General features: G+C 39.3%; 1 protein-coding gene across 1 annotated transcript in view; it reads left to right on the top strand.

Annotated features, from left to right (window-relative positions):
- Positions 1 to 8,978, top strand: part of HECW1 (HECT, C2 and WW domain containing E3 ubiquitin protein ligase 1) — a 162,687-nt gene extending 153,709 nt beyond the window's left edge. The window contains exons 26-27 of the mRNA XM_062510258.1: positions 1,208 to 1,406; positions 8,867 to 8,978. Coding sequence (XP_062366242.1) covers positions 1,208 to 1,406; positions 8,867 to 8,978 — 311 coding nt within the window. The remainder of the gene's footprint in view (positions 1 to 1,207; positions 1,407 to 8,866) is intronic.
- The last annotated feature ends 4,458 nt before the right edge of the window (positions 8,979 to 13,436 follow it).

Genomic DNA, 13,436 nt, shown 5'->3' with positions numbered 1-13,436 from the left:
TGTTTCAGTCTAAAATATGGAAGTCTTGCTCCATCTTTTCCTTCTGTCTTTCCTGAGGGAAATGCCCTATTATGTCCAGGAAGTTATTGTGAAGGATAACTCCTGAAATAAAAAAGTAAGATCTTACGTTTGGATCAACAGATGTTGTGGTGTTATACTACTGAAATTGCTTTTGCTATTTCTATCCAGATTTTATCTGTTCAGTTCCTGCAGACTCAGCAGGAGTTTTGATGATTAAAGACTGAAAGGGATTTGCACAATTAGTTCTTAAAGTTACAGGTCATCTAAGATGGCTGTGACTGAACTCTTGGCCTCACAGAAAGTAGCTCCACAAGTCCTCCTGGCTTCAGCAGGGAGTTGAAATCAGGAGCTGAATTTCACAGTTCCCAATTACATTTCAACAACATACAGATCTTGCTTAACTGCCCCCTCAGCCTAAACTATGTCAAGTTGGATTTTTTCACTTCACTACTGCTTGGTCTGGTTTTGCTTTAAACAATTATTTATCCAGGCTGTCTTGGATGATGGAAAAATGTGAAATCCACCAGTTCTGCACCACAAGTGGAAAGTTCCTGAGGTTCACATATCCTCTCCTGAAATACAAGGTTTCAGTCTTTGCTAGTCGTTGTTCAACCTTTGCGTTACCTTGAAATATGCAGTTTACCACAAGCACAGTGGGTCCCCAATGTTATTCTCCTCCTACATTTTTCTATTTAACTTTTGAAACAGGTTCAACCTGGTATATGCTGGCTCTCACTGGCACAAACCAAGGCTCGGAGGTCTCAGGTGGGAAGTTTGCCAGGGAAGGGCTTGTGGCAGCAAACTCCATATGTCGAACACTACTGCAATCCAAAAGAGAATTTGCTTGGGAACCAGAAATTGTTAGGTTATTAAGACTCACACTGTGTGGCATATTGCTGTTGGTCTTTAATATCTCATGCATGTAACCCCAGTTCTTGCCAAGAGATTTGTGAGAATCTCAAGTAGATATTTGAGCTTCAGGGTTTAAAATGAGTTAGTGATATTACAGTATCCACAGCCAGGACAAAATGGAAGCTGGGACCTACTGCTCATGAAGAACAAGATACATTGTTAGGCCAGGATATTTCCAGTAGGAGATCTACTGCCTCATGCTTATGGGAACATTTTTCAGTGTTGCTCTTCCCAGTTAGGAGAGAGTGATTTTTATTTCTCTTGCTTGGTGTAGGCTACCATGATGGACACATAGTGATACGGTGGTTCTGGGCAGCCGTGGAGAGGTTTAACAATGAGCAGAGGCTGCGATTGCTGCAGTTTGTCACGGGAACATCGAGCGTGCCGTATGAAGGTTTTGCTGCTCTCCGAGGGAGCAATGGCCTGCGACGCTTCTGTATAGAGAAATGGGGGAAAATAACCTCCCTCCCAAGGTATGTCCCAACCACTACTTTGTACCAGATTTGCTGTTAGAAACATAGGCCTGGTACTTCGTTGCATCTCTCTGTCAGTTAGTGCATACAGTAAGGACGCCTAAAGAAAAAAACCACAAAGAAACAATTATCAGGTTTTTTGTTCTGTAATTATATTCAGAGAAAAGTGTTTTCTTTTTCTGCCTTTTAAATTTGCAGGCTTAATTCAAAATACTTGGAATCTTTCAAAATAGTTAAGATTAAGATTTCCATAGGTTCAAACCTAATTCTTTAATTGTGATTCCAAAACATATTCAGATCGACAGGAGCCTGTTAACTGATTCTGTTCCCTTTACTTCCAAAGTGCTAGTAAAAATACTTGTGAATTTACAGAGACATGAAAGCCAAATTCTGTCTCTGAGTTTTGGCTGAAGACCTGAGTGTAATTCCTACATTTAGTCTGATGGTTCCACTTTTTTGTAATGAAGAAGCATAGTGACGAAACTTCAGACCATGTGGTGATAGTATCCAATTTGTTGCATCTAGTTTATTCAACCAGCTAGGAGCAAATGAGCCATAATGTCATACAGAATCAACAGACTTGGCAGTGATTCCGAAAGATGGGGTCATCTTCCTTTTCAGGACAAAGGGCCAGGGGTACAAAGGGGTGAACTTGCCTCAGGCCACCCAAGAGAGCCATGGCACAGCCAGTGATGGTTTCAGCTTTGAGTTCTGCTTTACCACTTTATGGGTGACCAGCACTCATCCTTCCTTACTGAAGTGAGTCACCTTTTCTTGAATGTCCTGACAGTTGCCTGAGGTTCTGCCCCACTGGAATTACAGAGCATTTCAGTGCTTCTGAGATACTTTTGCTACAGTGGCCCTTTTATATCACATTTGCCATCCTGAGGATGCTTTCTTCCTGCTCTTATCATTTGCTTTCAGCTACACTCCAAAGGAGGCCACTTTTATGGCACAGAGCAAAAATTTCATCTGATAGACCTTGCAAATATAGACAGACAGTCAATTAACAAAGGGTCTGGTCCAGTTTTCTCATTACTTGCTCTCCATATTGTCTACCCAGAAACATACCACAAGGCATGGACTTCAGCAAACATCTGGAGTTCTCTGGACAGGCAAAGTCCAAATCTGGTCACCCTCTCAGTTCAAACCTGCTCAAGCCCATGTTTATGCAGTGGGAGATGCGGTAACTGGAGCCAAGGCACCAAATCAGAAGGTGTTCAGAGCTGACATCTTATGTGGACTCCCTCTAAAGTCAGGAAATGGGAGTAAGGGTTTCAAAGAAACAGTTCATCTCACCTGAGCACAGACTTTTGAAATAGCTCATCTGAGTCACAGCTGGTATATTTTGGTTTCTGTCCATCTACCATAAGGACTCTACGGACATTATATGGAGAGCTAGAGCCTACATGAAGCTAGATGTGGGCACTGAGATTTAAAACTAGACAAAAACATGTAAGGTCAGTGAGATGACTTACACCCTCTGAGCTTCAGTCAGCAATGTGGTAAGAAAGCCTGAGAGCAACAGTTTGCTATTTGTAGTCCAGATCCTCCTTTTGCAGTAAATATATATGCATATATATATGTATATATATTTATAGTTGGGTTCTATGTAAGGGTTTCAGAGCTTACCAAGGACATTCCTGCCTGCAGACAGTCAGCAACCAGCAGTCACAGACTCTGCAGCATTTCTGCAGAGCTCTATTTGCACTCCTTCTGGGATGCAAAGGGGCAAGAGGGGAGAGTGAACCTTGGTGCATTCGCAGAAAATGCCCTGGTCTGACCCATCAAGTTCTAAAAAGGTAATTGGCCTCTTTCTGCTCTGTTTAACTTTCTTTGTGAACCTAGGCATTGCTTATGACTCAGATTCAGTTAATCTCGAGATTTTATGTTTGTCTGCTGATCTGTGAATGAGTTGCTCTCCCTGAAAGAGGCCTCCTTTCCAGGTGAAAGTTGGTGGCACTTGTTAGAAGTCTTAGAGCTCTGCATTCATTTTAGCCAGGGGAAAAAGAAGCAAAACTTGCTCATGGGGAATAAACACAGCTTGATCCCCATGAATTATTGCCTGCATTTTTATAAAACTATGGGGTGCTGCCAAGTATACACAGTGCTAAGAAATGCATAAAACACACAGGCTAAACCTGGAGGTTCCCTAAATCCTTAGTTAAGCAACTAAATGAGTACTATTTAAAACTTGTTTTTAAATACCTGATTATGGTTTGCCCATGTTTATTTAGATTTATTTACATACTTAAGACTTATAGGCTAAAAATGTCATGTCATATCCTGTCAGCCTTTTAGCCCTGTGACATGAGTGTGACTAACTTTACAATAAACCACAACAAATTCCTTTTTCACTTTAACTGCTATACAAAGTGTTGAGAACTTTTAGCTCTATCAGGAGAGTCCATGACTCTTTCTCTGTTCCCTTACTTCTGCTTCAGATGGCTAAAGTAGTTAGGCAAATCTCCCTTACATCCTGTCCTTACACTTAGGCAATGAAGCGTGCAACTACCATTTGCTTATAGTGAGCAGAGATGTGCTAACACCTAAACTAGATAGGTTAATACTGTTGCAACAGCAACATGGCAAGGCCAGAAAAAAAAGGCATAGTGTAGATTTCTAAAATAAAACACTTTTCAAAGAATAACTATAATACATGACACTTAGAGTGCTTCTTGAAAATACTGAGGATAAGCAAGACTTTTTCAGGAAGGTTGAACATTGAGTGACTTTATTCTAAATTGGTGGACTTGTTCCCTGCATATACAGGGTAATTGTATTGTAATATGTTCACCTAAGACAACGAAAAGTAAGATTACACCAGTATTTTATTTCTGGAACATGCACATGTGCCAGACACATTATTCCTATCTATATTTACTTTCAAGATCACATGCATTAGAAAGCTAAGGCATCATACAGCTCAGAGATGCTGCCCTAATCCCAAATCTCCAGACAAAGACCCTAAAGCAAGTTCCAAAGAGACTGGCAGCTTTGCAGATCTGTCAGCGTAAATCTGCATCATGGGTTCTTTCAAACTGGTGTAACTTGTCATATAAAATAGCGGGTTCAATCACTTGTTCCTCAAGGCTGAGTTTTACTCTTCCTATATTATATGCAAAGCTTTACCTCAAAATGAAGGCATTACACATTTAACTGGTTGCCTGAATAAAGACAGTTGGAGAATTATTGCAGCTATAGCCTATTCTGAAGCCAGAATCCTCTCTTTACCTCTTCTGGTCATGTAATGTAGGTTTGTAAATGGAATCAGTTTTAGTAGTAGTTCTACAAGAATGTATTCTTGTTCCCCGCCAAACATTAATGAAAAGCTGCTAGTTTTCTAGCTGGAATAGCATAATTTCATTTGGTACCATGGGAGGAGAATTCCTGACCCAAAAAAGACCTGTGCTAAGAACTAGCAATGCTTTCTTCTATAGCTGGAGGAGGCAACAGTTCAGTCTTTTTAAATCCTCAGTTGACAAAAGTGTTCAGTGCCTACAAATGCCACTGTCCCACCTTCTGGTTGCACTCCTCACCTGGCAAAAACTACTGCCAGCTCAAAGATTATGTCTGAGTATCAAGTAAGTAAGGACCTCAGTATGTATCCCAGAGGTTCAAATAATCACATTTGATGCAATGAAGTCACTTTTCCCAACAGTGCTGCGTTTCAGCTACCCCTTAATCAGAAGATATTTTCATTCAGCAGTGTAGTACTGTGTGTTACATATGCTACAGATTACCAGTGCTAGTAAATATCTGATCTTTTGTAAGAGAATTCTGTTCCTGTCTGTTGGATGATCAAGTATTTAATCACCACAGAATCCCATATAATAATTTTTTAAAATATATTGTGTGACTACAAAGAAGTTTATTTCATTATTTCCTTCTTTCCCAATGGACTGAGTGCATGGGCTTTGCTGTCTCTTACCTTTACTTATATCCCATCCATCTACTCTTTCCTCTTTTTCCAAAAACAAGAGCAATATCAGCTACAAATCTACATTCATCTATTAAACACAGATTCCCAGACAGCATATAAGTGTTCCTTCCTACAGGCAAAAGGAACAAAATCTGCTACTTGTGGGTTCTCTGATTGATAAAGAGGGGTTTGTGGGTTCACTTAACAAAGGCAAGGTGAAAAGGCGAGCTGCCCAGTATCTGCATGGCAGGCATGATTATGTTAGAATGTAAGCCTTGCTTCAGAAGATAGTTTCAAGCTATAATTAAGATAGGAGGGGGTTCTGTGCCCACTTTTACTGGCTTTGGACTCATCTTTATGGGGAATAAAGGAAGTGACAAGGAAAAGAAGAATGCAAAAATCATAAAAGCTCATACTCATAATTTTCAGAAATAATTCTTAGAAGAAAAGAAATAGCATAGCACTATGAAAAATGAGCAAGATTAAACGTTCAAGCCCACCAAAACTATACTAAACAATAAAAACAGACTGCCAGGAAGAATGAAATTTTAAGTGGTCCATTTACTGCTTAACTTACTGAAGATGAGGGCATATAAGGGTCAGAGTTGGTTTACATTACTTTATCTTGCTTTCTCTTCTGGAAAAGCCAGAATCCTTCCTATAAAAGCTCTTACCAATTTAATTCTTATTCCAGGCCTCACATTCCCTGAACACCCTCTCAAATGTCAGCAGGCTTGTGTGGTAGGAGGCTTAAATCAAGGGAAGAAATATTTTCTCTTTCCTGTGACTACTTCTTGCCCTGCTGATGTAATGTTTTCACCCCAATATGTGTGGCAAGTGTTCTCTGGATTATGTTTACTCTAGTCACTCTTACTGGGATCAGAAGTAGGAAGCCAACATAATTCAGGAGGAATTTACCTCTTTGGAGGATGGAGCCTGGTTAGACAACAGTGGGCATTATGGAAAGTATCGCTGACTCTTAATTGCCCTGTATACTGCAGTATCACAAATTATATGATGAAAACCAGACAGTTCTGCACATAATCATCTTTATGTAAGATTAAATGGGCTTCAAAGACATCACTGAAGTTGCAGTAGATCCATGTTTGTTTCACAAACCAGAATATGAACTCAGGTTTTGCCCTTAGCAATGTATTGTGGTTTGCACCATAAATAGATAGAAGTGTAAGCCTTACCTGAATAGTGTTCCTGAAATGTCATTTTCATTTCAAATTTGATGACCTTTTTTTGAAGTGCAAGGATTTTTTTTCTGTGAAGTTGTTGAGCTGGAGTACACAAGAGTGTTGCTTAGCAGAATGTTTCTGTGTTTATAGACACGTCAGCATTTTTTCCTTTCTTTGCTCCCCACTATTAATTCCTTGAGACCTTCTACAGAAGAGCCCACATCTGTAAACCTCATATCAAGAAAAGGAATTGATCTGAGTTTGACTAAGTCAAGGATGACTAAAAGTCAACAGCATTACAAAGTTGTTTCATAACCACTGTGAAATCAGATGGGGAATGATCAGTCAAGATAAATGTCTGCAAGAAAGTAAACACCAGAGTCAGTGGCTGTGGATACACCTGTACACACAATAGGATGCACAACAGCAATGTGTGGGATGTTGTTGTCTCAAACAGTTAAATGTGCCACAGTTAAGTACCCTACAGTGGTCTGGTTCTGCAAAACTACATTCGAAGAATTCACACCTGAGCCACCATGGCTGGGCTACTTCCAATTCTGGAGCCCAGCAACTGAGCTCCTCCAGACCATCTGTCTCTGCATGGGGTTGTCCTGCCTGTGGTAAACATGTTCTGAATGGACTACAGAAATCCTTCTGTTGATTAACTCCCAGTGGTTGATACATACTGCCAATGGATTGTAGAAACAAATGTTGCCAAAGATTGTTGAGCTAAACAATAAACAGTGCAGGGCTACTCATGGGTAATACACATAAGCTGACATGTTTAATTTCAAGAGATGAATTAAATAATGGCTTTATTAATGTTCCTTTTTCACTAACTCAAGCATTCCCAGCTCATTTCCACAAATTCTGTTTATTGTATTCTCTTCTGAGACTAACCAGCTAACAAATCTTCATTCAGAAGGGCAAAAAGGATGGTAAAATCTCTCCTAATTGAAATACTGTAATGCAGTGAAGACTACATGCCTCTGGCTATTTCAGTTGCCTGATTGCTTTTAGTGATTCACCACTGGTGCTTGATAAAACTCTCTCTCTAAATCTGCAAGTCTCAGGCCAGCCCATCTACTAGTGTTATGTCTCTCCCACTTTGTGGGTGGCCTAAGAGATGACTAGCATGGCTTCATGTAATTTTCTCCAAGACAGTTTTGCTGCTTCAGTGTAAGCAAAATACCACTGAGTTAAAGTTCAAGATAGAAGATATAAGAGATAGAAGTAAATCAACTCCATGACTTCTAAAAATACTACAGGCCAGAAGCTGCTAGCCATTGAGGCTACATGTACTTCTGTAAAGTTTTGTCAATTCACATTTATCCCAGTGAGCAAGACGAAATAGAAATATTGCTATCATCACAAAAAACTCTAAGCTGACTGAAAAAAAAACTAAAACAATTTTACTGAAAATATACCCCTCCCACATCCATTTGTTGAATGAGCCATGCAGTTTCTCAGTCTGTTGAAATGGCTGAACTGTTGGGGCAGAGACTGTTTCTTTACTCCACATTTGTATAGCACCTCCCACAGTGAAGTGCTCTCTGCCTCTGGGTCTAATTGCTGCTGACAGAAAAGCTGCAACAAGGTGAGGGCACGCATGGAACCCATTCCATAGCTTCTTTCAAAGGTGCTGCCAATGTAAATATAATGGCAGGTAAATATAACAGTAAAACTGGAGAAAGAGATGGTCATTGAGTTTGCATCTTGCTCTGCACAGAATATTTTGCTTTTGTCTGGGGTACTACAAATAAATAACATTTAAAGGCCAGACTTGCAGCAGATGGCCAACAGCTGATTTGCAGTAATATTTTCAGCAGCCTTCCTTCCTCAGTTAGCAGATCCCTGAATGGTCTTTTAGCAGTCAGGCCTGCCTCACTGCAAACATATGCTGAGCCCATTCTGTCACTTTAGTCCATCGCACTGTGTTTGTCCACTGGTGCAAAACTTATTGGAAGCTCATATTGGATGTACAGATGAGTGCCATTTTTAAAAAACATCTTGAAGCAACCAAAATTATAATAATGAGCTTCTCTATCAGGCCCTAAATCCTAGCTCCTCGGTGACCTCCAGCATTCTTCTCCATCAAGATCCTTACAAGATCCCTGCAAAATCTGAAGCAGGGATATCAGATGTTATGTTGATACTTAGCTTGTGTCTTCTATATAAAGTATTCATGTGTATGTGCACATACATTTCAATACCTCATATTTTGGTGGAATTCAAAAATTTTACTTTGAGTGAACTTGAATATCTTGAGTCTTAGTAGAAACTTGTTTTCTCAATTCTTGCTTTCTCAATTTTTTTAGATTAAGCTTAACATGTAGCATATTTTCCTTTTGCAGGGCACACACATGTTTCAACCGTTTGGATCTTCCACCTTACCCCTCATATTCTATGCTGTATGAAAAGCTGCTGACAGCTGTTGAAGAAACTAGCACCTTTGGACTTGAATGAGGGGGTTCAGGCACTTCTGGCGTTTTTATGGCTGATGATGTCACCTTTCCTGTCCACCATCATTTGATCTCGGTTTCCCATGTTTTTATTTTTGAAAACAAAACAAAAATCAAGATTAACAAAAGCAGTGCATGAAGAACTGCCACCCTCTACAATCTAACCTTCATGCTTTCATCCTCTGTTTCCAATGGACTGCTAGTCTGTATGCAATAGAAAAACAACTGTCTCAAGGTTTCTGTATATCTCTACATACCTCCATTAATAACAATGAAAATACAAATGCAAGTTACACTACACTTGACCAAATGTTAATAAATGTTTACTTCCACCTATGTTGATTAAAAAATAAAAAAAACCTCATCAAGCATTCCAAGCTTTTATATACCCATATCATCTAAATCAATTCATAGCCCATCTTACTTCTTTATCATTGAATCCAGTACTAGGAGCTGGTCAAATATATCACCATCCATTCCTATTTTCCCTGTATGTATTGTCCTTCTGAAAGACACCTATGAGCAAAACTGAAATTTTTATATATGAACTCATGATCCACATCAGTTGCATCAGCTGGAACTGGCCTGGATACGTGGTGCAGATAAGACCTTCAAAAACAATTTGTAATGCAATGCAAAGCATAACGGCAATTGTTATGATTGTTGCTTGCCAGTACTGGAGAGAACTTGCACTTCAGAGCTATTGGGAGGGGCATCTCCATTGTAATGTTTACCACACAAGAAGCACAAGGCTGTGCACACTCAAGAAGGATGTTTTATTATGTAGCATAAAGGACAAGGCTCCCTTACCTTAGTATTGTATAAGACAAGGAAAAGGGGAAGTAAGAAGAATGTTCTATTCTTATGAATACCCTTGGGTTCTGTTTACCAGATCTTTGTCTTCTGATGTTTAAAATGTTCTTTTCCAAATGACAAGTCTAGACAATCCCATCCCCTGTGTCAGAAGCCATTTATTTTCTGTTAGGTTAGGCTAACCTGTGTTTGCTGGGGGCGTGTTTCTATTTTGTTGTTCCTCTTTTCTTGTTCAGTGGAATAGTCCATATCCTCAAGAGTGGTTGGTTGTAGACAGAATGTTTTCATCTGGAGTCTGTCAAATGAGAAGCTACAGTGAATGAGGGTGTTTGTGAGACATGAAGGAAACTGTATTTCTCTGGAGGTCAAGATTTTGATGCACATCCTCTTGGAGGAAGCCCAAAGGCCCTCTGGTCATACTAGGTACCACCAAACTAAAGATCTTGCTCTTGTTACTGCAGACATAACCCTCTTCAGATTGGTGTACTTTCCAACTCTGAATCCAGGGGGGAAAAAGGAAAACAGGTAGGCTTTCTTGGGATGGATTTTGCTGAGGCAGTCAGCCTCACTGCTCTTGATTACATTCTAGTTATTAATCTTTTCTGCCCTTGTTTTCCAAGACTAATCTCAGATTGAAAGTGTTTGTCTTAACTGGGAAATCGACATACAAAGTATCTTCTGACACTAAATATGTTAAAGGGTACAAGAAATGCAAAGTGACAGATTGTGAAGGTAAGTGAGAAGGTAACATCTTAGTGTCTAGCAGCTGGCATGAAGTAGGACACCCAATTGGGTGCTTGTTACTGGTAGTAGTTTTGTGTTAGTTATGCTTTGATCACTGTAAAATCAGGAGACCAGTTCAAGATCTAACACATCTAATTAGTCTTAAATTTTGTCTGCAGAGAAAAAAAAATTGGACTCTGCTTTCTCACATATTTTTATGGTGGTTGTACAGAACTTCATAACACTTGAAAAACTACATTCTGGGAGTTTTAGATTTTTCTTCTGCTGCTTTTATTCTTAGGTCAGTAGGTATTTGAGAGGTGTTGGACCCAAAATACATTTCTAAGCAAAGAAAAAAATTATTTTTTTTAAATTGTACATAAAAAAAATCTGAAATACTTAAATTGCCCCATTCATCCAATTTCTGTGGCACTTTGGCCACTGATAGTAATTCACTATATGGCTTTTACTGAAAATCTGAGTTTCAGTTTGTTGTTATATTGCAGTTACAAACAGAGACTGCAACTACAGGCCAGCTTCATTGTACCATACATCAGAAATTATGTTTAGTGTTTCCATAAATGAGCTCCCAGGCATCTATTCCATGTGACCAGCCCACTGCACTGGAGAGATGGAAAAATTAATGTTTTTTCAGAGCATTTATCATGTGCACATGAATTTCATCAGAACATGTCACACCAGGAGACACTTAACATGAAATCTTCAATTGTATGTAACTCATGCCTCTTCACCTCTGGGCCCCCAAATCCAGTGATTCTTATATGGTTCCTGATTTATTCCTGGTGATGTTATAAAGTTACCTGTACTATGTCAAATGTTGGATGTCGTCAAACGTTAGAAGAGAAAGAAGCATCCAACTGGTTGGTCCATGTTTGGCCAAGGAGAATCAAGAGCTGTCTCGTTAACATAGTAAAAAAGTGGAAAAAACAATAATCCAATCTTTACAACAATTTTTATTTTTAAATTTTTAAGTGTTTTAAAACTATATTTTATTACAAAGAAGTGAAACTATTTTTTGTAGCATAATAAAAGATGTTTGTATTTCAGAGACAGCATCAAGCTCCACTAAAGGAAACACAGAAGGCTTTCTCCTGCAATTCTTCTTCACAACATTTTCTGGCACTCGTCACACACTGAACTAGATTATGTTTGGCAGATGCCATCTTGATTACCATGTGTATTGCTCCTCTGGGAAAACACAGACCATAGCCAGCAACTTCCCAAGTTGTCTTCCCAGCAACTTGATCCAAGTTGTCTTTCAAGCACACAGCCTAATATTTTTTAAAAGCTGCTTTCCAAGTTGACAAAATTCTGCAGATTTCCCTTGCAAGTTTTTTGGATCTAAGGCCAGGAATAGAGATGGTTGACTATTTTCATTAAACAATGAGTAAGAAGATGCCATATGTGGTTTTTCTTGCATTCTGCCATTCCAGCCCCATCCCTCTCTCTTCCCAAATGCCCTACCCCCGTAGGTTTTCAAACTGTGACATCACCTTTCTGATATGCAAACACTTCACAATGTTTCTCCATTCTTTGTGTCATGCCATGGGCAGAATTTAGTCCCAGCCTGGAGTGAAGGGGAAGCCATGCATCTGAAGTGGCATTGCAGTGTCAGAGTGAGGCAGTCAGTGGTGCTAAAAGGCGAGAGGGAGGAACCTACCTCCCTTGGCCTGTTATTTAACCTGCCAATTATGCAATTAATTGACTTTGTGTTGCTGTGCATATGCAAGACATACCCTTCCTTGTTCATCTGTTGATTCAAGTGCTGTTACTCCCCAGGTCTGCATCTTCATTTGTAAAACAGTGAATGTTGATTACAGAAATTCCGGCTTCATTGTTTCCCCAAAGGAAAGACTAAAAGATATTCCATAGGGCAGATTTACAGTGAAATAATCTTTTCAGCTCTTTTCAGCTCTTTCACCTCTGTTCTCTTTAAACCTGGTGGTGGCTAGATATGGTGGTGGCTAGATTGAGATACACTGTCAACATTAATAGATTTTTAAATGCAAGTGAAAAATGGAAGAGGCAATCTGACAGCTTTCTTGAATTCTGTTTTTCAGTCTGTGCAATGAATGCGGGCAATGGTTTCAGAGGGTCCATATGTTTCTCAAAATAATTGCTGTAATGGTATTAATGGTAGAGGGAGAGAAGAGGGTATTTCTGTCTTTGAAATCCTGTTAGCATTCATCTGGAGATAAGAGAATAGAAATAGGTATTTTAAATCATCAGTAGATCTTCCACCTTGAAGTAGTCTCACTGACTGTTCATCCACATCAGCTGTGCAGGATTTGATCCAGTATAACCATCTGTATCTTAGTGCTAACAATGTCAGGTCTAAACCTTACAAATGCTGTCACTTCAGTCTGCAGTAAGTTACATAAGTGTTCGGTTTCAGTCTGTGTGTATGCAAAACTTGACTTTTATATTCCAGAGAGGTCTATGGCTATCACAAAGCAAGAAGTGAGTGATCCAAACTACATCTAACCTCTAATGGAGAAATCATGAGTTTTGTACAGGTCTGGCACAGGGGACTTTTTACAACCAGTTTACTTAAGTGCCCATGAACTTTTGAATGAACTGTAGCTGAAGTTTGAGTTCGTACTCTAGTCTGAGAGATGGCCTGTGGGGAGGGGAGGGTTTGTTGGGATTGTGTTTTGTTGTTCTAGTTTCACTGTAGCAAATAGTTGACATACCTCTAGTTGGAAACAATAGGATACTGAATTTGAACATGAAAATTGAAACTGAAATAATCTAAAATATAAACGCACAGAGGATGGGTTAAACTCATCCTTCACTATTAATCCTTTGACAGTCTATGGAATTTCAGAATGACAAATTTGACTGGAGATCTGTTTAATTTCTGTTGAAATGATATTTGCCCTGTCTCCATATTAAGATTAATAGG

This window comes from Cinclus cinclus, chromosome 1, assembly GCF_963662255.1.
Source record: "Cinclus cinclus chromosome 1, bCinCin1.1, whole genome shotgun sequence".
Taxonomy (NCBI): domain Eukaryota; kingdom Metazoa; phylum Chordata; class Aves; order Passeriformes; family Cinclidae; genus Cinclus; species Cinclus cinclus.
Note: the sequence above shows the minus strand (reverse complement) of the source record. Positions and strands in the feature narration are given on the sequence as shown.